At 51.9% G+C, this 25,964-nt stretch overlaps 1 protein-coding gene across 1 annotated transcript in view; it reads left to right on the top strand.

Moving 5' to 3' along the window:
- Positions 1-866: 866 nt before the first annotated feature.
- Positions 867-25,964, top strand: part of PTPN9 (protein tyrosine phosphatase non-receptor type 9) — a 164,917-nt gene continuing 139,819 nt past the window's right edge. The window contains exon 1 of the mRNA XM_030186815.1: positions 867-1,978. Within this exon, the coding sequence (XP_030042675.1) occupies positions 1,946-1,978 (33 nt within the window). The 5' untranslated portion in view covers positions 867-1,945. The remainder of the gene's footprint in view (positions 1,979-25,964) is intronic.

The raw sequence follows: 25,964 nt of genomic DNA, 5'->3' as shown, positions 1-25,964 counted from the left end.
AAGCAGTTATTTGTTACTAAGCCTTCATCATGAGAGCACCAGTGTTTCAAAGGAAAGAATTAGTATTACTGGAACTCCATTTAAAATGTTCTAGAACTTGCTTTCCAGGATCACTTCACAGAAAAATTCTTAATGTGCATTTGTAGTTGTATTGGGACTCACCAATTATGTGCTCCAATTGCTGTATAAAATAAAGTATGGTCTCGAGCAGGGTTAAACTTAAAGGCATAGTGCAGGGCTCCCCAAACAACCCTGGCTAGCACCGACCTAGGTAGGTTTCTGTATTCAAAAAGCTGCATCACAGGAAAAGGATCAGTAATGCTGCTTTCCTTGCCTTCAGTCCACTCCTGAGGCTTTCACCACACAAATCTGTGACTGTCTCAAATGTCTTGTCTTGCAGGGGTTACAGCTAGCCAGCAGTAATACGAGACAGAGAAGCAAGCACGATAATGAAGTGCTTTAGTTTCCAGGTAGATTTAGAGAGTTTTCCGATCGAATCCGGGAAGATCCCGAGGATCCCGCTGTATCCGTTTTTTTACCTTTTGCCTAGATTTAGCCAGAGCAGCTCCAAACGGACACTGCAGACAGCTGGTGTTGAGTGTTGTTGCAAAGCTCCAGTTTGTCTCTGACTAAAAAAGGAGAACGACTTTAGATAAAGCTACAGGAGGAGCTTTAAAACATATTACGGATACCTACAGAGAGAAATAAAGGATATTTAAAAACAGCGTGGGAGAGCCTGCCAGAAGTTTAAGCGGCCATCTTGTAGGCATGGTAGCCACGCCCCTTTTTGCTGGCCTTTTTAAGCTGCTTTCTGTTCTCTTTAATTTCCGTATTTCAGTTTGTTACCCTGATCTCGGTTTCACTTTGAGTCTTTACAAGTCCCATTTCCTTCCTGCCTTCAAAGGTGGAACTTCGGTGCAGGCAGGGACATCATAACCAAAGAAATCATCATCTGTCTCGCTATTCCCAAAGACATTGCACAAATCATGTCATCTCCTCTAATCGACTCCCTCCCATTCTGTTTTCCTTCCCTCCCTACTCAATGACTTAACTGTTTTCCCTCTGGTGGACTTGTTCCCTCGGGCTCCCTTTTAATTCCCCCCTCCGATTTAGATCTGACTCTTCTGGCTTCGCACGGATTGACCTGCCCTCCCTTCTTCTTCCTCGCTGTTTTGTGAATGGGACTGCAGCTTTTCCTCCTCTCTTTTTTCTGAATGGAGCTGCAGCTGGGGCCTCTGCTGCCCGTAAGGGGGAGGGAGGGTCGCTCTCCTCTGTAGCTGCAGCCTTCCAGGAAAGGACACGAGACTCCGAGATGGAGATTTTAAGCAGCGTTCCCCCACTCCCCAAAGCAAAAAAAAAGTAAAGACAAAAGCTCACTTCTTTCTGGGTAGATAGGAAGCGACTAGAGGACATCTGGATCCGCACCAAAGGGAGAAGAGGCGAGATCAAGGACCAATCTTTTCACATTCCGTTCTCTGACAACTCCTGTTTAACTTTATGTTTTTTATTTGACATGTGTATGTAATCGTGTATATGCTAATATCAGACATTTTCTTTTCATTTTTTAAGGATTTCCTGTAAAAGGAGTGTTTTTCGTTTTATGGCAACTTCAGAGAAAAACCTATTGCGTTGCTGAAAAAAAAAATTCCTGAGGTCCAATAACACAGACGGATGTTTTTTTTTTATTTTTTTTATAACATAGTTGCTAGAAGACTGTTGGTTGGCAAAAGGATTTCCTACCTCCACCCTTCCAGATTTCATGGAAGATTAAAATGCACGCAATGGAGATGAATTAAAGACCAACAGAGAGAGAGAGAGAAAAAAAGGGAGAGAAAGCTGCAATCGGGCACCGGGGAGGCGCGAGCAGAGGCTGCTTTGTGGCTCCGGGAGGCCTAACTGTCGCCGCGAGCTCGGGTACTGACGCTGTCCGCGGGAGGCGGCGGGGATGGCCGACCAACTCACCCCGGAAGAGGAGCAGGTAAAGAAACTGAAAAAGAGCCGAGAAAAGTGTGGACAGGAAAGGGGGGCTGCGGGCTGTTACCAGCCAGCGAGCTGACCGCCCTTTCACTTCTCTTTTTCTCCCGGCGGCAGGTCTGCGTGGGCGCTTCAGGGCTTTTGAGAAACGGGATTTCGTTCTCGATTGCCTTTCCTCTCACTATTTCGTTTTGTGGTTGTATTGATTGTCTCCTGTGTGTGTGTGTGTGTGTGTGTGTGTATGCGTGTGATTTTCAGTGTTAAACCCTTTCTAATTTTGCCACTAAAGTAAAGGTGAGAAAGTTTGGCGTTGGAGGGCAGCGGCTAGTGACGTTGGTTCCTTCCCATTTCCTCTCGCTTTCTCCGTCCTGCTTATGATGGAGCACACGTTAGCTGATTTTTAAACATTATTCTGTGCTTTAGTGAAAACATAAACTACTTCTGCCAGATATTATGTACTCGAGAAAAACATATGTTGAAGTGGTTATGCCTGTTGCAGCCTAACCAGAGATTGGAGTTCTTGGCAGTTCATCATCATCACGTGTGTCTTGAGAGAGTTTACCATAACAGATAACACTTTTATGTAGATTATGCGAGTTGACTGCTTAAAGAAACAATTTTGTAGAATAGTTGCACGAAGCTTGAGGAGAAGCTTTTCATTTTCCCACCTGTGAGGAAAATAGTAACATTACCATTTGACGTTAAAATGGGTTTTGAGTCAGAGCAGCATTTATTTATGACGTGAGCGTTCTTTATAATACCCTGTATTTTATGTTTCTCCGAGGACAAGCAGGCTGCTTGTTCTCACGACTGGGTTGACGTCCGCGGCAGCCCCCACCAACCGGAAAAAGCTTCGCGGGACGGTCGGCACGCAGGGCACGCCCACCGCGCATGCGCGGCCGTCTTCCCGCCCGTGCGCGACCGCTCCCGCCAGTTACTTTTTTTCCGCGACTGAGAGAGTCGTGTTTTTGCAACTCTCTCGTTTCAGCCGCCGGAATTTTCGACCGCGTTTACGCGGGTCGTCGCTCTTGGCCTTTTCGGCCTCTTCTTCTTTCGTTTCGTTTTGTTATCCAAAAAAAAAAAAAAAAAAAAAAAGAATTTTGCGCGTGTGGAGCACGCGCTCCTCCCTTTTCCCTCGCTTTCTAGCGGGGACGCCTCGTTGCGGCCTAGTGGCCGCTCGGTCGGTTTCAATTTTCGTGGTGTGATTTTAGCCACCATTGCCGACTTTGACTTCGCCGACGCGATTTTTCCGTCGATGTCCTCGAAGGTCCCGAGTGGATTTAAAAAGTGTGGTCGCTGCGGCCGGCCGATCTCGCAGACCGACACCCACGCTTGGTGCCTCCAGTGCCTCGGGCCGGAGCACAATCTCAAGTCGTGTGCTTTGTGTCTCGGTCTCCGGAAACGGACTCAGGTTGCGAGGCAAGTTCTGCGGGACCGTCTTTTTGGAACTTGCGCCGGCCCCTCGACGTCGACCTCGACGGCATCGGTATCGAAGGCCGGTTCTTCGGTACCGGTATCGATGCCCGAGACATCGGCACCGATGGCAGCGACCCCAGGAGAACAGGTCCCGTCGGCCCGCCGGTCCGCCGGCGAGAGTGGGGTAGAGAGACCGCGTGGGCAGTCGGCCCCGGTCACTCCCTCAACTCGTGAGCCACGGGACCGAACCCTGTCGGACCCGGTACCTCGAGACCGAGGGGGATCGACCTCCTCCTCCTCCATGCCCTCCGGCACCGGTGACGTGCACCGGAAGAAGGACAAGAAGCGCCGTCACCGGGAGCCCTCGGTGCCTGAAGAGGAGTCGACGCCGAAGCGTCATCACAGAGAGGAGAGATCTCCGTCGGTGGTGGAGGTACCGACGCGTCGGGGTTCCGGCACCTCGGTGCCGTCTCCTGGCCCCCAGCAGCTTCTGGCACCGACACCCTTACCGGCCCCACCGCCTTCTCGGCAGCGGGCCTGGACGAGTGCCTCAGAGCCATCCTTCCGGGGCTCCTGGAAGGGCTGATGCGCCAGGCTGTGCCGGCGCCGGGGGTGCTTGCGCCCTCGGCGCCGATGACTGTGGCGCCGGCGAGCTCTAGCCCGGCGCCGGGGCAGTCGACACCGCCGCCGCTTGCGGTGCCGGTCTCGACAGCCACGCAGGTGGAGTCCCCGTCGACGTCGATGGAGGGAGCTCCGTCCCCGCCGGCGCGGGAGTCCACCGCTCGACGACACCGAGGCCTCGGTGCCTCGACGTCGAGCCGGGCCCGGTACCGGACTCAGCTACATGAGCTAATGTCCGATACCGAGGATGAGGACTCGTGGGGGGAAGAGGAGGACCCGAGATATTTCTCCTCAGAGGAGTCTACGGGCCTTCCCTCGGACCCCACGCCGTCACCGGAGAGGAAGCTCTCACCTCCTGAGAGTCTCTCCTTTGCCTCCTTTGTGCGGGATATGTCTATAAGCATTCCCTTTCCCGTGGTCTCTGTGGAAGAGCCGAGGGCCGAGATGCTCGAGGTCCTCGACTATCCATCACCACCTAGAGAGTCCTCCACGGTACCGCTGCACAATGTCCTGAAGGAGACGCTGCTCCGGAACTGGGTGCGACCATTAACTAATCCCACCATTCCCAAGAAAGCAGAGTCCCAGTACAGGATCCACTCTGACCCAGAGCTCATGCGGCCCCAGTTGCCCCATGACTCAGCGGTCGTGGATTCTGCTCTCAAGAGGGCACGGAGTTCGAGGGATACCGCCTCGGCGCCCCCGGGGCGGGAGTCTCGCACTCTGGACTCATTTGGGAGGAAGGCCTACCAGTCCTCCATGCTCGTGACCCGCATCCAATCTTACCTGCTCTATATGAGCATCCACATGCGGACCAATGTGCAACAGCTGGCGGACCTGGTCGATAAGCTCCCGCCGGAGCAGTCCAGGCCTTATCAGGAGGTGGTCAGGCAGCTGAAGGCGTGCAGAAAGTTCCTGTCCAGGGGGATTTTTGACACCTGTGACGTGGCATCTCGTGCTGCGGCCCAAGGTATAGTGATGCGCAGGCTCTCATGGCTGCGTGCCTCTGACCTGGACAACCGCACCCAGCAGAGACTGGCTGACGTCCCTTGCCGGGGGGATAACATTTTCGGTGAGAAGGTCGAGCAGATGGTGGACCAACTGCATCAGCGGGAAACCGCTCTCGACAAGCTCTCCCACCGGGCGCCTTCAGCACCCGCCCCCACGGGTGGGCGTTTTTCCCGGGCACGGCAGGCTGCACCCTATTCTTTTGCAAAGCGTAGGTACAACCAGCCGGCCCGAAGGCCTCGTCAGGCACAGGGACAGCCCCAGCGCGCTCGTTCTCGTCAACAGCGTGCGCCTAAGCAGCCCCCTGCGCCTCCACAGCAAAAGCCGGGGACGGGCTTTTGACTGGATCCACGGGAACATAGCCGCCCTACAAGTGTCCGTACCGGACGATCTGCCGGTCGGAGGGAGGTTAAAATTTTTTCACCAAAGGTGGCCTCTCATAACCTCCGACCAGTGGGTTCTCCAAATAGTGCGGTGCGGATACGCCCTGAATTTGGCCTCCCTGCCTCCAAATTGTCCTCCAGGAGCTCAGTCTTTCAGCTCCCATCACAAGCAGGTACTTGCAGAGGAACTCTCCGCCCTTCTCAGCGCCAATGCGGTCGAGCCCGTACCACCCGGGCAGGAAGGGCAGGGATTCTATTCCAGGTACTTCCTTGTGGAAAAGAAAACAGGGGGGATGCGTCCCATCCTAGACCTGAGAGGCCTGAACAAATTCCTGGCCAAAGAAAAGTTCAGGATGCTTTCCTTGGGCACCCTTCTGCCAATGATTCAGAAAAACGATTGGCTATGTTCCCTGGATTTAAAGGACGCATACACTCACATCCCGATACTGCCAGCTCACAGACAGTATCTCAGATTCCGCCTGGGCGCACGGCACTTTCAGTATTGTGTGCTGCCCTTTGGGCTCGCCTCTGCCCCACGAGTGTTTACAAAGTGCCTCGTGGTGGTAGCGGCCTACCTACGCAAGCTGGGAGTGCACGTGTTCCCATATCTCGACGATTGGCTGGTCAAGAACACCTCGGAGGCAGGAGCCCTCCGGTCCATGCAGTGCACTATTCAACTTCTGGAGCTGCTGGGGTTTGTGATAAATTACCCAAAGTCCCATCTCCAGCCAACTCAATCTCTGGAATTCATAGGAGCGCTGCTGAATTCCCAGACAGCTCAGGCCTACCTTCCCGAAGCGAGGGCCACCAATCTCTTGGCCCTGGCTTCGCAGACCAGAGCGTCTCAGCAGATCACAGCTCGGCAGATGTTGAGACTTCTGGGTCATATGGCCTCCACAGTTCATGTGACTCCCATGGCTCGTTTTCACATGAGATCTGCTCAATGGACCCTAGCTTCCCAGTGGTTCCAAGCCACCGGGAATCTAGAAGATGTCATCCGCCTCTCCACCAGTTGTCGCACTTCACTGCTCTGGTGGACCATCCGGACCAATTTGACCCTGGGACGTCCATTCCAAATTCCGCAGCCCACGAAAGTGCTGACGACGGATGCATCTCGCCTGGGGTGGGGAGCCCATGTCGATGGGCTCCACACTCAGGGTCTGTGGTCCCTCCAGGAAAAGGATCTGCAGATCAACCTCCTGGAGCTCCGAGCGATCTGGAACGCACTGAAGGCTTTCAGAGATCGGCTGTCCTGTCAAATTATCCAAATTCGGACAGACAATCAGGTTGCAATGTATTACGTCAACAAGCAGGGGGGCACCGGATCTCGCCCCCTGTGCCAGGAGGCCGTCGGGATGTGGCGTTGGGCGTGTCGGTTCGGCATGCTCCTCCAAGCCACATACCTGGCAGGCGTAAACAACAGTCTGGCCGACAGACTGAGCAGAGTCATGCAACCGCACGAGTGGTCGCTCCATGCCAGAGTGGTACGCAAGATCTTCCGAGCGTGGGGCACCCCCTCGGTGGACCTTTTCGCCTCTCAGACCAACCACAAGCTGCCTCTGTTCTGTTCCAGACTTCAGGCACACGGCAGGCTAGCGTCGGATGCCTTTCTCCTCCATTGGGGGACCGGCCTCCTGTATGCTTATCCTCCCATACCTTTGGTGGGGAAGACCTTACTGAAGCTCAAGCAGGACCGCGGCACCATGATTCTGATAGCGCCCTTTTGGCCCCGTCAGATCTGGTTCCCTCTTCTTCTGGAGTTGTCCTCCGAAGAACCGTGGAGATTGGAGTGTTTTCCGACTCTCATTTCGCAGAACGACGGAGCGTTGCTGCACCCCAACCTTCAGTCTCTGGCTCTCACGGCCTGGATGTTGAGGGCGTAGACTTCACTGCGTTGGGTCTGTCTGAGGGTGTCTCCCGGGTCTTGCTTGCCTCTAGGAAGGATTCCACTAAAAAGAGTTACTTTTTCAAGTGGAGGAGGTTTGTCGTGTGGTGTGAGAGCATGGCCCTAGAACCTCGTTCTTGCCCTGCACAGAACCTGCTTGAATACCTTCTGCACTTATCAGAGTCTGGCCTCAAGACCAACTCAGTAAGGAATCACCTTAGTGCGATTAGTGCTTACCATTATCGTGTGGAAGGTAAAGCCATCTCTGGAGAGCCTTTAGTCGTTCGATTCATGAGAGGCTTGCTTTTGTCAAAGCCCCCTATCAAGCCTCCTACTGTGTCATGGGATCTCAACGTCGTCCTCACCCAGCTGATGAAACCTCCTTTTGAGCCACTGAATACCTGCCATCTGAAGTACTTGACCTGGAAGGTCATTTTCTTGGTGGCAGTTACTTCAGCTCGTAGGGTCAGTGAGCTTCAAGCCCTAGTAGCTCATGCTCCATATACTAAATTTCATCACAACAGAGTAGTGCTCCGCACTCACCCAAAGTTCCTGCCGAAGGTGGTGTCGGAGTTCCATCTTAACCAGTCAATTGTCTTGCCAACATTCTTCCCCAGGCCGCATACCCGCCCTGCTGAACGTCAGTTGCACACATTGGACTGCAAGAGAGCATTGGCCTTCTACTTGGAGCGGACACAGCCCAACAGACAGTCCGCCCAATTGTTTATTTCTTTCGACCCTAACAGGCTAGGGGTCGCTGTCGGGAAACGCACCATCTCTAATTGGCTAGCAGATTGCATTTCCTTCACTTACGCCCAGGCTGGGCTGACTCTTGAGGGTCATGTCACGGCTCATAGTGTCAGAGCCATGGCAGCGTCGGTGGCCCACTTGAAGTCAGCCACTATTGAAGAGATCTGCAAGGCTGCGACGTGGTCATCTGTCCACACATTCACATCTCATTACTGCCTCCAGCAGGATACCCGACGCGATAGTCGGTTCGGGCAGTCGGTGCTGCAGAATCTGTTTGGGGTGTAATCCAACTCCACCCTCCAGGACCCGAATTTATTCTGGTCAGGCTGCACTCTCAGTTAGTTGTTCTTCGTAGGTCAATTTCTGTTGTTTCCTCGCCGTTGCGAGGTTCCATTGACCTGGGTTCTTGTTTTGAGTGAGCCTGAGAGCTAGGGATACCCCAGTCGTGAGAACAAGCAGCCTGCTTGTCCTCGGAGAAAGGGTATGATACATACCTGTAGCAGTTGTTCTCCGAGGACAGCAGGCTGATTGTTCTCACCTACCCTCCCTCCTCCCCTTTGGAGTTGTGTTTTATACTTTATTGCTTGTCATTCAACTGGCGGGAGCGGTCGCGCACGGGCGGGAAGACGGCCGCGCATGCGCGGTGGGCGTGCCCTGCGTGCCGACCGTCCCGCGAAGCTTTTTCCGGTTGGTGGGGGCTGCCGCGGACGTCAACCCAGTCGTGAGAACAATCAGCCTGCTGTCCTCGGAGAACAACTGCTACAGGTATGTATCATACCCTATATAGGTGTGCCCGAGACCTTCAGGTTTCCTCAACTTTATAGGACTTTAGAATTAAAACCTGGAAGCCTTGGGCACACTCATATAAATAAAATAGAGAATGGCTCTGGTATTTACAGTGTGGTTTTTATTAAACATTTTCCAAGGCGAGTTTTATATTCAGGTTGTTTTTTTTTTTTAGGTACAGAGTTATGTTTAGCAGAAGGAACTTTGTTTTTGTGTTGGTCAGTGGCATAGCCAGGAATTTTCAACAGGAGGTGCGTCTCTAGCTCGACCTTCCAGCCCATAAAGCTCTTGCAAGATTTTCCTGTGTTGGGGGTAATCTTATAAAGCATTTGCCATGTGTTGGACTTTATAAAATTGTGTGCATGTGTCTGTGTAGTCTTTAAACAGTCCTGCTTGTATAAACAGGATGGAGACTGTCCAGAGGATGGCTACTAAATGGTCAGTGGTGTTCCTCATAAAGCATATAGAGACAGACTTAAAGATCTCAATATTATACTTTGGAAGCAAGGCGGGAGAGGGGAGATAAGATAGAGATGTTTAAATACCTAGGCGGCATAAACACAGGAGGCAAGTCTCAATTGAAAGGAAGCTCTGGAATGAGGGGGCATAGGTTGACGGTGAAAGGGGATAGACTTAGACGTAACCTGAGGAAATACTTCTTCATGGAAAGGATAGTGAATTCATGGAACGACCTCCTGGTAGAGGTGGTAGAGATGAAAACAGTTTCTGAATTCAAAAGAGCTTGGGACAAGTACTTAGGATGTCTAAGGGCAGTGCTTTTTTTTGTGCCGGTATGCGACGGTACGGCGTACCGGCACCTTTTTTCTGGGGCTCCCCTGCTCGCTCCCTGCTGTTTGCACCGATCCCTGCCTCGTAAAACTTATTTTTTCGCGAACCGGCAGACTGAAGAAATAAAACAAACAGCTGACAGGCTTGCCTCCTTCGATCGCGTCGGCCGCTTCCTTTCCCTGCATTCTGAGCGCGTCCCGCCCTCCTCTGATGTCATTTCCTTTCCTCGAGGGCGGGACGCGCTGAGAATGCAGGGAAAGGAAGCGGCCGACGCGATCGAAGGAGGCAAGCCTGTCAGCTGTTTGTTTTATTTCTTCAGTCTGCCGGTTCGCGAAAAAATAAGTTTTACGAGGCAGGGATCGGTGCAAACAGCAGGGAGCGAGCAGGGGAGGGTGAACAAGTGGGGCTGAGGGGGGGTGTGTGGCCAATTGGGGCTGGGGGGGGGGGTTGTGTGGCCAATTGGGGCTGGGGGGGGGGGGGTTGTGTGGCCAAGTGGGGCTGGGGGGGGTTGTGTGGCCAATTGGGGCTGGGGGGGGGTGTGGGCAAGTAGGGCTGAGTGGGTGTGTGTGTGTGTGTGTGTGGCCAATTGGGGCTGGGGGGGGTGTGTGTGTGTGTGGCCAATTGGGGCTGGGGTGTGTGTGTGTGGCCAATTGGGGCTGGGGTGTGTGTGTGGCCAATTGGTGCTGGGTGTGTGTGTGGGCAAGTAGGGCTGGGGGTGTGTGTGTGTGGGCAAGTGGGGCTGGGGGGTGTGTGTGGCCAATTGGGGCTGGGGGTATGTGTGTGTGGGCAAGTGGGGCTGGGGTGTGTGTGTGGGCAAGTGGGGCTGGTGGTGTGTGTATGGGCAAGTAGGGCTGGGGGTATGTGTGTATGGGCAAATGGGGCTGGGGTTTGAATGATCTCAGGGGCAGGTGGAGGCTGGGGCGAGTCACTGGACATTGAAGGGAGGGGGAGGATAGGGGGCAAAAGAGAATCGCTGGACATGGAGGGGATGGGATAGTAGGGCAGGGGAGAGAGGAGAATGGAGAATTGCTGGACATGGATGGCAGGGGAAGGCAGGGAAGAGAGAATTGCTGGACTTGGATAGGAGAAGAGGGCAGGGGAGAGAGGAGAATCACTGGACATGGGAGGGGAGGGGAGAGGAGACATGCTGGACATGGATGGAGGGGAGGGAAGACAGGAAGGAGATGCACATGGATGGGATGGCAGGAGAGGAAGGAGAAATGCTGGAAATGGATGGAGAGGAGAGCAGAGCAGGAGATAGAGGAGCATTGCTAGACATGGATGGATAGAGGGTTTGGCGGGGGGAGAGGAGAAATGCTGGACATGGAAGAAGAAAGGAGGAAAGTAAAGAAATAAATGGAAAGGAAGCCCTGGAAACGGAGTTAAGAGAACAGATAGACAGCAGCAGAATCAGACACTTGGACCAGTATGGATAGAAAACAGTCACCAGACAACAAAGGTAGAAAAAAATTATTTTATTTTCATTTTAGTGTTTGGAATATGTCCAATTTGAGAATTTACATCTGTTGTCTTATTTTGCACTGGGTATACTGGAGCTGTAACATCTTACAGAAATGATTTATAATGAAAAAAAATCACAAGTTATTGTTTTTCTCCTATACTAGTATATTTTCAATGATGTCTGTTTATATGTGCCATGGCTGATATAAGGGGTGTGGCTAATGTGGGTGTGGCTATCATAGGAGTGGAGCCATATGTGGTGACCCCGCCCATAATGAGTACCGGCACCTTTTTTTCTACAAAAAATGCACTGTCTAAGGGAATAATAGGAAGAGTAGATGGTATGGATGGGCAGACTTGATAGGCTATATGGTCTTTATCTGCCTACATTTTTCTATGTAGGTGTTCTGAGGGGGGGGCTATAGGAGCCAACTTTTCAAAATAATTGGGGGTGCTAAAATCAAGTGAATGCCCCCTTGTTACAATAAAGGAGTTTACTGAATATTGGGGGTGCTCAAGCACCCTCAGAGCTGGCTCCTATGCAGGGGCAGAGTTTGGATAGAGCTGGGAGGCAGGGATGGACTGACCGGTCATCCAGGCAGTGCCCGATGGCCCAGAGGCTCTGCCTGGTTACCGCCGCATCACATTGCAGCTCTCCCTGGTCCTACTGTGAAGGGCCTGGTGGTCTAGCGGCCTCTGCAGGGGTAGGAAAGAATCCCACTCTTTCCTGACTGCTGCTGCTACTCTGCATGACAGCACTGGTGCTGCCATGTTTTAAAAATGGTTGCTGAGACTTCCAAAAACACAGCGGCACTTCCACCGCCATGCAGAGTATCGGCAGTGGGCAGGAAAGAATGGGATTCTTTCCTGCCCCTGAAGAAGCTACTAGACCACCATGACCTTCAAGGTAGGACCTAGGAGTGGGGTGGCGGGCAGTGGCCAGGGAGGCCCCAGTGACCTTTACTTCCCAGAGGCCCTAATGACCTTTACTGCCCGGGGGCCCTGACCACTGTCAGCCCACCTCTGCTGAGAGGTACCTGCGCACTTTATAAGAATACGCATTACGGACCCAATTCTATATATGGCACCTAAAATGTAGGTGTATTCTATAGTCGTGCCTACATTCTGATGCGATTTATAGAGTACGCTTAGGCTAGGTGGATGCGCCTACATTTAGGTGCAGCCATTTATGCCAGTGAAAAGTTGGTGTTAATGCCTACACCTAAATCTAGGCACTTAGGGTCCGAATTCAGTAACCACGCACGTATGTATATCTGATTGACGGCTCTGACACACCCATAGTCCTCCTATGACCGTGCTCCCTTTTTGGCTGCATGCGTGGGAATTTAATTCACCTCTTTATAGAATACTAGTAAAAAATGCCCGTTTCAAAAGGGAAGGAAACGGGCGCTAGCAAGGCCACCCCCCTCCCTCGCTGTTCCACACTCTGCCCTCCCTCCGTTTTCACCCCCCCTTCCGCGACCCTGTCGACCTCCCCCCCCCCTTCTCGGCGAAAACCGTCCCCCGCTGCCGTCCAGTACCTGTGCTGACGGGGGACCCCAACCCCCGTCAGCCGAAGTCCTGTGCTGGCCTTTGCAGTGTTGCTTCTTCAATGATTTTGTGTTCAAGTTCCTCTGCGTACGTCTGACGTCAGACGCACGCGACACACTCAGAAAAATTTGAACCAAAGATCATTGAAGAAGCAACGGCGCGAAGGCCAGCATAGGACTTTGGCTGACGGGGGTTGGGGTCCCCTGTCAGCACAGTTACTGGACGGCGGTGGGGGACAGCTTTCGCCAAGAGGAGGGGTCGACAGGGTCGCGGAACGGGGGTCCAGTGGGCCGTAACATGGGGGGGGGGGGTTGTTGTAATCAGAGGGAGGGTGGAGTGTGGAACTCGGTGGGCGAGGGGGGGGTCTGTGTTGCCACGCTCCCTGCCACTTGCTCCGAAGTGGCAGGGAGCAGCGCAATGACAGCTGATTCCCAGACAGGGGGAGGAGTAGGGAAACACTCTCCGCGTGTTTCCCTACTCCTCCCCTTGCTTTGGTGTCAGCTAGCACTGACGTCAGTGCGTGCCTGCCTAGCAGACCACCTCCGAGGGAGGCATGGTCCCAGGCACATTCGAATGTTGGAGGTGAGAATTATTATATAGGATGCTTAGAAAGAAGCGTGTGTAAATTCCAATTAACTCCAATTATAATAAAGATATAGATATAGATATGTTTATAATTAGAGAATAGCACAAACCTGCTCAGTATAATGTTTAAGGAAATTTGAGGACTAGATTCTTATTCTTAGGTACAGATAAAGTATACTTACAGGTAATGCAATAATTTTAGCTCTGTTTAGGGATCTTATACAAGGGAAATGTGCCACAAGATAAAAATAATTCAGCAAGGCAGAATTATTAATTATGCTGGATTAATAGTAACTCACTTTGATCGAGGCTCAGATGTATTCTTTCTGCTGCTGGTTGGAGTAGTGAAGGAGGTCTTGTCTCTGTAGCTTTGATGGTGATCCTTGCTGGGAGAGAAGTCTTCTATGTGCAGATTGGATGGGAGTGGAACCTGGAGAAAGTCTTATCTTAGGTGTGTGAAATCGAGCGAGCCTTGCCCAGAGAGATTCAGGGAAAGCCATGCTGTTGCAGGTCCAGAGAGAGAGAATTCAGCGAGACTCGTTTTATAATTCTTGTTGGGCCTGGCAGGCAATGCAAGGTGGGCCCAGCACCGGAGTTATCTCTCTCCTGCTCCTGACGGGACGCGATGACCTGGGTCCCGTCAGGAGCAGAAGAGAGAGAGAAAGACCCCTGCACCGGGCCCCCTCTGGAGGCCTGGGCCCGGGAAATTTTGCCCCCCCCCCCCCCCCCCGCAGCTGTGGTAATGCGTATAAATTGGCCGTGTGCACAAATTTACACACGCTACTTGGCGCGATATATAGAATCCAGGAGTCTATCCACAGAGTCCATGCAGAAAACTGTGCCCACCTCAGAGCAGGTATCTGTCCTTTACTGAATACTATTTTAGTTACCTGTGGCATATACTTGTGCATGTTGGTTTTTTTTTGTTTGTTTTTTTAAATAAGCATAAAACTGATGTGGTTTTCAAGTTTGTTTTTTGGTTTTTTTTTAAATAGGTGCCATGTGAGGAAAGTACCCTCCACCTCTCTAGAGAAGAAATGCTTAGTACATCTGTTCTAAAGTTTTTATTTTTTTCATAAAATTTCCTGTATGGAGTAATACTTAATAACAATGGAAAAATTAACTCTTAGGTTACCAGAATTGTTTAGCATATCTGTCTCAGCAACATGAGAGAAAGTGAGAGTATAATGCGGATTAAAGTAGTGTCGTCACACCAAATTTGCTCTGTCCCCGCAACATCCCTTTGAGTCTGAAATGCAGTTTCAACAGATGGAGAGGCTTGTATAGAAATGGTTTTATATATTTGTGCAATTGAATTTAGATACATTTAATACTGAGGGTTGCAGCAACAAGGGACAGCTGCTCAGTGGAGACTGAGCAATCAAAACTATTCCGGACCTATGCCTGTTGAAACCTGGTGTCAATGCCAGAGGCCAGGTTAGGCGCTCTTGGGCAATATTCTGTAATTCCAACCTTTTGAAATGCACCTGGACACACCTGTGGCCACACCCTCTTTTGAGATACACACTATGTGAGTTAGGTGCCATGCCTTATAGAATGTTGCACAAATTTTAATGAGTGTCAGTTAACATTTATTTATTTATTTATCACATTTGTATCCCACATTTTCCCACTGATTGTGAGAAGTCTTTATTAAACTTTCAAACTTTACAACAGAGCGCTTAAACAAACAATCTTCACATTATTACATGGAAACCACAAGTAGTTTATCTACCCAATGTTATGTTTCGCTGCCGCCCTCATTGTGTCAGCACTGTACCGTCCTAGACTTCAACAACTTTATTACATTTTGTCTATTATTTCCCCCCCCCCCCCTCACAACAACAAAAAAAAGAAAGAAGAAGAAAAAAAAAATACATCCCCTCCAAAACCCACTCCTTCCCCCCTCTGTCCCAGTTCCCTCCCTTTAGCTTGACCTTTCTCTAGTTTTCCACACTCAGTGACTGCATTCACTCTCAGCTTAGTTAACTGCATTTACAAAGAACTGCCATATTGAACGCCATTGTCCTGTCCGATGTTGTCGTACTGCTATGAGTCTTTCCATCTCACACACATATTTTAATTTGTTTTGCCATCTCGTGACTGAGGGAACTGTTTTTTGCTTCCAGTACAACGCTACTGTCACTCGGGCCACTGCTGTAGCCTGTCTCAGCAGCTGCTGTTGACAAAATATCAGCCTTCTTACTGGTGCAGAGAAAAGGAACAACCCCAGCACCCAGGGTATCGGGCGACCCAACCAGCCGTTAAGTCTATTTTGCACTGCCTTCCAGAATGCTTTAACTTTAAGGCAATGCCACCATATATGCCCCATAGTTCCTCTCAATCCACATCCCCTGCAGCACAGCCCCACTGTTGTAGGATAAATTTGCTGGAACCGATCCGGAGTGAGATACCACCTATATAATACCTTCACTGCGTTCTCTTTGAGCGGTACATGTGATGAAACACCCACCACCCTTCTTTCTATACTCCCCCATTCTGCCTCCCCCATGTTCATACCTAGCTCCTTTTCCCACACCCGCCTATGTCGGCTATAACTTGGAGCCTATGCGCTCATACATCTATATAGTCTCTCAGTGAGACCTCGGGAGTCAGTCAATTTTTCACATATCTCCTCCAAGGGGACAGGATTCCGTGCAATGACCTCTCTAGTTGCTGCAGTCCGGAGGAGATGCGACAACTGGCAATATGCATACTCATCACCCTCCACCAAGGGGAACCTTGCCTTTAGGGCCGCAAAAGTTAATACAGTGTTATCATACAATTGACCCCATCTTCATATTCCCTCCGCATACCACCGAGTAAATACTCCCGTCGTGTGCCCAGGCAGAAATAGAGGGTTGTGCGCAATTGGTGTCATGCGGGACAGCACACACCGGCCCCCCGCAAACAGCTTGTCCCAGTAATATAGGGTAACTTCCACCGAAGGGCACACACCATCAGTCATCGTATGAAAAGACCGTGGCAACCACATAAGTGCTCCCAGGGGTGTCTCTCCGAGGGAATGCTGTTCCAGATGGACCCATTGTCGATCTGGATAGTCTTGGTACCATTCTACAGCTGCCTTTCCCTGGGCTGCCCTGTAGTACCAATGAATGTTTGGGACACCCAGCCATCCTCTCTTCTTCTCTTGATATAATAGGGTTCGCGACAGCCTTGGATGCTTTCCAGCCCAGACGAAACGCACTATACCAGTGATGGCGAACCTATGGCACGCGTGCGAGAGAGGGCACGCAGAGCCCTCTCCTTTGGCACGCGCGCTGTCACTAGTCCACCCACTCTCCCTCCGAGCACCAGGCCGACCTCTCTCCCACCAAGCACCAGGCGCCCGCCCTCCCTCCCTCTTCCAACCAACCAAGCACCAGGCGCTCACCCTCCCTCCCTCTTCCAACCAACCAAGCATCAGGCCGCCCTCCCTCCCTCCCTCCCAGCACCAGGGCCCCCCTCCTCCTCCTCTGAAATTTAAAAGGTGTACCTCGGGGTTAAGGTGGCGTTGGCAGCGAAAAGCGTGTTCTTTGCTCGGCACGCCTTCGGCCTTTCCTTCTGTCTCTCAAGCTCTGGTCCTGCCCTCATAGGCGGGACCAGAGCGTGAGAGACAGACGGGAAGGCCGAAGGCGCACCGAGCAAAGAACACTCTTTTCGCTGATGCCGCTGCTGATGCCGCCTTAACCCCGAGGTACACCTTTAAATTTCAGAGGAGGAGGAGGGGGGCCCTGGTGCTGGGAGGGCGGGCGGGGCGGCCTGATGCTTGGTTGGTTGAAGGCGGGCGGGCAGCCTGGTGCTGGGTGGGAGGGAGGCCTGGTGCTTGGTACTTGGTGCTGGGTGGAAGGGAGGCCTGGTGCTTGGTGGGAGGGAGGCCTGCCTGGTGTTGGGAGGGAGGGCAGGTGGGAAAGGAGGGTGGTTGGACATGGGTGGCTGGAGGGGAGGGCAGGGGGAGAGGAGGGTGGCTGGAGGGGAGGGCAGTGGGGAGAGGAGGGTTGCTGGACATGGATGGAGGGCAAGAAATGAAGAAGAAAGGAGGAAAGTAAAGAAATAAATGGAAAGGAAGCCCTGGAAATGGAGTAAAGAGAACAGATAGCAGCAGAATCAGAGACTAGGACCAATATGGATAGTAAAACAAAATCACCAGACAACAAAGGTAGAAAAAATCCTTTTATTTTCATGTTAGTGTTTGGAATTTGTCCAATTTGAGAATTTACATCTGCTGTCTTATTTTGCACTGGGTATACTGGAGCTGTAACAGCTTACAGAAATGATTTATAATGAAAAAAATCATGTAATTTTTTTCTCCTATAGTATAATATTTTCAATGTCTGCTTATATGCGCCATGGCTGGTGTAAGGGGTGTGGCTATCAGAGGGGTGGAGTCGTATGCGGTGACCCTGCCCATAATGAGTACCGGCACTTTGCGATAAATAATTAGATTTGGGTTGATGTTTGAGCACTTGGTCTCTGAAAGGTTCGCGATCACTGCACTATACGATCCTGTAAGGAAGCAAGAAATCGCCTGGGCGCCTTCACAGGCAGCACTTGAAATAGATATGAGGCAGGGCAGCTCATTCATCTTAATGATAGCTATACGTCCAAACCAGGATACCTCTAACTCTCTTCATCTCTCCGTGTCCTCCGTGATTTTTTTTACCAACCCTCTATATAGTGGTACAGTCAGATTTACCCCCAAGTATCTAATCTGTCCGCGGGCCCATGTGAACGGAAAGGAGGACTTCAAATTTGCTACCGTTTCCTTATCTGTCGTTACATACAGGGCCTCGGACTTTGCCATGTTTACTTTAAACCCTGATACTTCTGAATATTCATCTATAAGTTGAATGAGCTGGGGAAAAGTAGTCAAGGGCCGAGTCGCATAGAGCAAGACATCGTCCGCATAGAGCGCCAGTTTGTGCGTTCTCTCCGCCACTCGGGCCCCTACAAACCCCGGATCCTGCCGGATCCGCGCAGCAAACGGCTCCATAACCTAGCAAAAAGTAGGGGGGATAAAGGGCACCCCTGCCTCGTGCCTCTATGCAATGTGAACGTCCAGAATATTGTCCATTAATTTTAACACACGCTTTAGGCGAGCTATAAAACGCCTGTATCCAACTTATAAACTTCTCTCCAAAACCCAGAACCTCGAGCACCCTGTACATGAAAGACCAGTAGACCCGGTCGAAGGCTTTCTCTGCATCTAGACTTAAGAGACACAGAGGCCTCCGATTCCTCTTTGCCAGGCACATAAGATCAACTGTGCGTCTGATGTTGTCCATCGCCTTTCTGTGTGCCACAAAACCCACTTGATCGGGGTGCACAAGAGTCGGAAGCAAGGGCGCCAACCTATTTGCCAACACCTCGGCCAATATTTTAATGTCTGCGTTGAGTACCAAGATAGGCCTATACGAGCCACATTCGGTATGGTCCTTTCCTGGCTTAGGTATCACCGCTATCCAAGCGTCCCGCAGTGTGAGGGGCTAAATCTCCCCATCCTCAACCTGATTGAACAAGTCTGCAGAAATACTATATATGGTTGTAACTGGTGCAATTCTCTAAACAGTTTCTGCCTCTTCTGAGGCATATTCAGTCCCTTCACATTGTAAGATATAATCTTCAAGTCATGACCCATTGTGTAACTTTGTTAATTCATGCTTCCAAAGCAGTTATCGGACCTCTTACGGTTCCTGTGTGAGTGTCCCTCATGTACATCATCAAGGTTAAGCTTGCACCCCTCCCTCCCCCTTGATCCCGCCCACCATCCTCCCAAAATTACACCAACCAGAGGCCCTAGACCTCTGAGTGGGATACAGGGAAGTTAATCACCCCACTCATGACACCCCAGCCCCCCTTCCCGCCCCCCAACACCTCTCACAAATCTTTACAGTCTGCTGTCACCATTCCTTACCATGTCCCCCCTTTCAGCATTCATGGAAACTCCCCCAAATATTATTGTCATACACTACCATGTCAGCTCTCTTTGTTTATAGCATACATACAGCTCTTTCTCTCTCCTTTCGCACAGCTCAGAAATACCGTAAATTAATTGGGATGGCAACCCCAGTCCAGACTTGATCCTGTTAACAAGGCACGAACATCATAACCAAGACTCCGTTATTTACAGCTTCTCGCCTCCTGTCCAGTGCAGGCCAAGTCTCTCATCTCTTAGACTTGCCCCGTCGCGTGTTTCCTGGGACCCGCTGCCAGCCTTGAAGTTTAGCCCGTGTTGTTGTTGCCAATTCCCCTGGCGGGGCCGATGTGCTCACCAGTTCTGCAGCGTGTAGTGCTTCCCAGGCCTCCTGTAGTGAGTGCACTGCTGCCCTTCAATGCAAAGTTCAGGGAGAAGGGAAAGCCCCATCTGTACTGCAGGTGATTTTTATTTAAGACCTCCAGAGCTGGTTTCATCTGGCATCTTTGTTGCAGGGTATACTGCGACAGATCTTGATATACCAGGATCTTGGCCCCTCCGAACTCGAGATTCTGCGCTCTCCGCGCACTGGCCATTATCTGCTCTTTGACTTCATATTTATGAAAGCGCACTATGATGTCTCGTGCCTGCTGCTCCTTATGTGCTCCCAAGGCTCTATGGGCTCTATCAAGTTCCACCGGGTTTTCACCTGCCTCCTGGCCCAGGAGCGTGGCACACATAGTCTGCACTATCTTCAGGACGCCTTCCGTCTCTCCTTCCTCTGGGACGCCGCGGAACTGAAGATTATTGCGGCGTCCTCTATACTCCAAGTCATCTAACTTATAGGCATACTATTATGTTTAGTCAGGGACTCCGCCTGCTCCTCCAGTTTGAGTTCTGCCTCCTCCACCCTGCCCCCCAACTCACGGAGATCCGTGCTCAGTGTGTCCATACACTCAAGAATTTCTTCCTTTGAGTGCTTGATCTCTTTTTGGATATTCGATAAGAATATGCGCAACCCAGTAGAAAAACCTTTTTTGGAGGGCGGATTGCGCGCTTCAGCAACCGAGAGGGCCGAGTCAGATGGGAGGCCCGATCCGAGGACTCGTGGCACTTGGCGGTCTTTCCCGCCATGCTTTTTTCTGACCGCTCGTTCTCCTTCTTGCGCGTCGCGGGAGTTTTGCTCATTACAGTGTATGAAAGAAGGGGAATTTCGCCAGTCCGTGTCAGCATCTTTTTCCACCGAAAGCTGCCTTTTAGTGCTGTTAATTCTTTTTTTCGGCGTTAGGGGGCAGAGCTTCGGGACTAGGCAGCCATTTCTTCCAGTGACGTCACTTCCCCCAACATCCGTGTTACTATTTAGCCGAGATTGGGAGGTGGGGCTGGTATTTGGGTGGTGGGGCTAGTTCTAGGCAAGACTTCTACAGTGTGTGTCCTGAAACTGGGGCTAGTTCTGGGCAAGACTTCTACGGTCTGTTTCCTGAAAATGGCAGATACAAATCAAGGTAAGGTATACACAAGAAGTAGCACATATGAGTTTATGTTGTTGGGCAGACTAGATGGACCGTGCAGGTCTTTTTCTGCCGTCATCTACTATGTTACTATGTAAGCACCCAGTTATTGATGGTTCAGAGCTCATTATCCAGTTTATTTGTGTTCTCATCTTGGAAGCGTACCCAACAACTTTGGACACCATATGTCGAATCTGGGACCCGTGTAGCAGTGGTGTAAGTTCAGATTTGTTGGGGTCACTTTCCTGCAGAGTTTTTTTTTTTTTTTTTTTAAGTTTAGCAAGTGAAAATGAAATTACTGCAAGGGCAATGCAGTAGCCGGGCAGTAACTCCAAATTGACGCATGGTGAGTGCTCCTAGGTGCTTATGCGGTTTAGTAAAAGAAACCCCTGTGAAGAAATGTCGGAGGGCCCCACAGCAAATACAGTGTTGCTGTTCATGGCCTCTAATTTTACTAAGTCTGTTATGTTCTTTAGGGATTCAGGGAACTGTCTTAAAATGGTTCCGTTCTTTTTTTTTTTTATTAAACGTTATTTCTGAATCTGTTTAGGTGAGGAGAACTCATCTTGGATACCGATGACTATGGCTGTACAGCAAGGGTCTGCTGTTTTGCCTCTTCTGTTTAATATCTGCTTGATTCCAATTTGTCGTGTTCTTTCTGGTATGGGTGTGCAATACCAACTTTATGCTGATGTTATTCAGGGTTTTTTTTCCCAGTAGTATTCTGTCTTTGACACTCTCTTTTCTGAAGATATGCTGGCAGAAGTTAGGATCCTGGTTTAGCACCAGTAGGTTGAAGTTAAATGTAGGGAGAACGCAGATATTGTTATTGTTGAATGATTCGCATTCTGAGCACTGGCCTAGTGCGTTCAGCTGTGCAGCTACTGAGATTGTTTTTGCCACCCAGTATAAGTATCTATTAGACTCAAAGCTAACTTGCAAATTTCAATTCCATATCATCAAGCTGATCAATCCATAGACTGGTGGGTTGTGTCCATCTACCAGCAGGTGGAGATAGAGAGCAAACTTTTGCCTCCCTATATGTGGTCATGTGCTGCTGGAAACTCCTCAGTATGTTCTCTATCTCAGCAGGTGGTGGTCACACACAGCAGCAGCTCTGGCTAGGCCTCCAAGCCTAATTTTTAGGTTTTGTTGAGTGCCTGGGGTTGAGGGCTCTTTTGAGCAAGTGCAAACCTGGTGGTGCCAGGTCCCTCCTTTTCTCCCCCCTCCCGCTGGCTCCGTTTAAAAAAAAAAAACTTTGAACGTCCTTAAAGGCGTTTATTTCGACGTTTATTTAAACGTTTATTGCAGCTACTCACTGGGACACCAGGTCGTTACAGCTCGGAGCGGACAGCAGGTAATTTTTACCTTTTTATAGCGGGCAGGGGGTTCCCCGATTTATCTCCACGTGGCATATGGCGTCGGAGGGCGAGGGCGTAAAGAGTCGCTCCCCGGATCGCTTGGGCGCTTCTAGAGGGGATGCGGGGGTCTTAAAGCCTGATTCGCCCTTGTTGGGTGACAGTTTCGTGGCCGATGAATGTCCCGGTCCTTCCTCCGGCGTGGCGATTTTTCCCGCCATAAACGCCCATCCCCCGCTCCTCGCCTCCGCCATCTTGGCCGGCCACGCGGCTCGGACGGCTTCTTCTTGGGCCGCCCTTGAGCTGGGAGACATTAATGCCATAAACGCCCTTAATTTGGGCGACGGCACAAAAGCGGCTAAAGTTAAGCGCCGTTCTTCCCGCGCGGCTCCTTCGCGGAGTGTCGCGCCGGACGCCATTTTGGATGCGCAGCATGTCTCTCCCCCGCTCTTGCGAGCGCCGGTTGAGGGTGCGTCTAGGGCTGTTGCCCAGGCTGCGGAAGTACACAGTCTGGGGGGTTTCTCCCCCGAGTTTGTTTTGCTGCTGCATCAGGCCTTCCTTATGCAAAACGCTGCCCCTGCTCCCTCGTCTGGTAAAGAGGTTGAGGTTCCCAGAGGTAAACGCCCTCGGGTTGATTCACAGGCCTTGGAGGACTTTGTCTCCTCCGATGTAGATGAGGGCAGCGTATCTGAGGTCTCCCAACGGTCCTTTGCGGATTCCTTGGAGGAGACGGATCCCCGCTTGGTTGGAGCGGATGACCCCTCTGCAGTGCGGCTTTTTAGCTCAGAGGATTTGTCCAACCTGTTGGTACAGGCCATGGACACTTTGAAGATTTCCTCTCCGGAGGACGTCTCTCCCTCAGCCCCTGTTGGCTCTGCCATTATGCTGGGGACGAAGCGCCCGCCTAGAACCTTCCACGTGCATGATGCCATGCACACCTTAATTGCGGCTCAATGGGATGTCCCGGAAGCGAGCCTTAAAGTGGCTAGGGCTATGTCCCGCCTCTATCTTTTGACTGAAAGTGAACGTGAGGCCTATCTGTGGCCTACCGTGGATTCTTTAATCACTGCGGTGACTAAGAAAACGGCGTTGCCGGTGGAAGGTGGCACGGCCCTAAAGGATGCCCAAGACAGAAGATTGGAGGCGGCCTTAAGGTCGTCCTTTGAGGCAGCTGCTTTAAGTTTGCAGGCCTCAATTTGCGGCTTCTATGTGGCCAGGGCGTGCCTGACTATGGTGCAGCGGGCTTTCCCCTCGGATCTTTCCTTGAGGGCTGATTGGCCGGCCCTGGAATCGGGCTTAGCCTATTTGGCAGACTTGCTGTATGATGTCTTGAGGGCCTCAGCGAAAGGCATGGCTCAGACAATCTCTGCGCGGCGGTGGCTTTGGCTGAAACATTGGTCTGCTGACCACGCCTCTAAATCCCGCCTGGCTAGATTGCCTTTTAAAGGCAAGCTGCTCTTTGGGGTCGAGCTGGACAAAATCGTGACCGATCTTGGCACGTCTAAGGGCAAGAAGTTACCAGAGGTCAGGGCTCGGGCTAGTACTTGCCCTGGTACCTCCAGAGGACGGTTTCAGGAAACCCGTCGGTACCGCCCGGGCAGGTCGGGCTCCTCTGCTCCCTCTTCCTTCAAGAGGAACTTCTCCCCCAAGCAGCATTCCTTTCGCAGAGACCGCCGTCCCGGAGGTGCTCCCTCCGGTCCTCCCCCAGGGTCTCGTACCCAATGACGGGGCCTGGGTCCACGCCCCAGTGCAGATTGGAGGACGGCTGTCCTCGTTTATGGGCGAGTGGACCACAATAACTTCAGACGCTTGGGCGCTGGAAGTCATCAGAGACGGCTACAAGCTAGAGTTCTGCCGACCCTTAAAAGACGGGTTTGTACTTTCTCCCTGCAAGTCTCCGGTCAAAGCTGTGGTAGTGCAGCAGACCTTGAACAATCTGATCCGCCTGGGGGCGGTCGTTCCGGTGCCAGAAACTCAGCTTGGCAAGGGATGTTACTCCTTTTTCTTTGTGATTCCAAAGAAAGGAGGTTCTGTACGGCCTATCCTCGACCTCAAAGGGGTCAATTGGGCCTTGAAAGTTCGGCACTTTCGCATGGAGACCCTCCGCTCTGTTATAGCGGCAGTGAAGGCAGGAGAGTTCCTGGCATCCTTGGACATCAAGGAAGCTTACTTGCATATTCCCATCTGGCCTCCTCATCAACGCTTTCTGCGTTTTGCAGTAATGGGCCGACACTTCCAGTTCAGAGCCCTCCCGTTCGGGTTGGCTACTGCTCCGCGGACCTTCTCCAAAGTAATGGTGGTCTTCGCGGCCTTCCTGAGGAAGGAAGGAGTTCAAGTCCATCCTTATCTGGACGACTGGTTGATCCAAGCCCCCTCTTATGCAGAGTGCGGCAAAGCTGTGAACCGGGTGGTTGCTCTTTTGAGCTCCCTGGGTTGGATCATCAACTGGGAGTAAAGCCAGCTGCGCCCGACTCAGTCCCTGGAGTATCTGGGAGTTCGATTCGACACCCAAGTGGGCAGAGTGTTCCTGCCAGACAATCGGATTGTCAAGTTTCAGGCTCAGGTGGACTAGTTCCTAGTAGCCTCTCCTATTCGGGCTTGGGACTACGTGCAGCTGTTGGGCTCTATGCCGGCCACGATGGAAGTAGTGCCCTGGGCAGGGCTCATATGAGACCACTACAACAATCTCTGCTGCTGCGCTGGACTCCGATGTCGGAGGATTATGCTGTGCGCCTTCCCTTGGACCCAGCAGTGCGCAAGGCGCTGAGCTGGTGGACGCAGACAGACAAGTTGTCTGCAGGAATGCCTCTGGTGACCCCGGAGTGGATTGTCGTCACGACAGACGCCTCTTTGATGGGCTGGGGAGCCCACTACTTGGGAAGGACAGCGCAGGGGCTCTGCTCTCCTGCAGAGGCAAGTGGTCTATCAACCTCCTGGAACTCAGAGCCATTCAGTTGGTGTTGTTGGAGTTCATCCCGGTACTGGTGTTGAAGCCTGTACGGGTCCTGTCGGACAATGCCACGGCTGTGGCCTATGTCAACCGCCAGGGAGGTACCAAGAGCGCCCCTCTAGCCAAGGAGGCCATGAATCTATGCCAGTGGGCGGAAGCGAACCTGGAACAGCTGTCAGCGGCCCACATTGCCGGAGTCATGAATGTCAAGGCGGACTTTCTCAGTCGCCATACCTTGGAGCCCGGAGAGTGGCAGCTATCTGCTCAGGCGTTCTTGGGCATCACGAAGCGCTGGGGCCAGCCGAGCCTAGATCTGATGGCGTCCATCGGCCGATTGCCAAGTGCCGCGCTTTTCAGCAGAGGACGGGACCCTCGATCCCTGGGAGTAGATGCTCTTCTCCAACGGTGGCCGACACAAGAGCTTCTCTATGTGTTCCCGCCCTGGCCCTTGTTGGGCAGGGTGCCAGACTGGGTGGCAAAGCATCCCGGCAGGGTAATCCTGGTGGGTCCGGATTGGCCCAGACGTCCCTGGTATGCGGACTTGATCAGGCTCTCAGTCGGCGATCCTCTGCGGCTGCCAGTGGAGCAGGGCCTGTTACATCAGGGTCCCGTGGTGATGGAGGATCCCTCCCCCTTTGGTCTTACGGCCTGGCTATTGAGCGGCAGCGTCTGAGACAGAAGGACTTCTCAGACAAGGTCATCGCCACTATGCTGAGAGCGAGGAAGCGCTCTACTTCTACTGCTTACGCCAGGGTTTGGCGTATCTTTGCAGCGTGGTGTGAAGCAGGCTCACTTTCTCCCTTCACTGCTCCAATTTCTTCAGTGTTGGCGTTCCTGCAAGAAGGTCTGGACAAAGGCCTGTCGCTCAGTTCCCTGAAAGTTCAGGTAGCGGCTCTGGCTTGCTTCAGGGGCCGCCTGAAGGGTGCTTCCCTGGCTTCGCAGCCAGATGTGGTGCGCTTTCTCAAGGGAGTTAATCACCTGCACCCTCCTCTGCACTCAGTGGTGCCTGCGTGGAATCTCAACCT

The sequence above is a fragment of the Microcaecilia unicolor genome, chromosome 1 (assembly GCF_901765095.1).
Source record: "Microcaecilia unicolor chromosome 1, aMicUni1.1, whole genome shotgun sequence".
Taxonomy (NCBI): Eukaryota; Metazoa; Chordata; class Amphibia; order Gymnophiona; family Siphonopidae; genus Microcaecilia; species Microcaecilia unicolor.
Note: the sequence above shows the minus strand (reverse complement) of the source record. Positions and strands in the feature narration are given on the sequence as shown.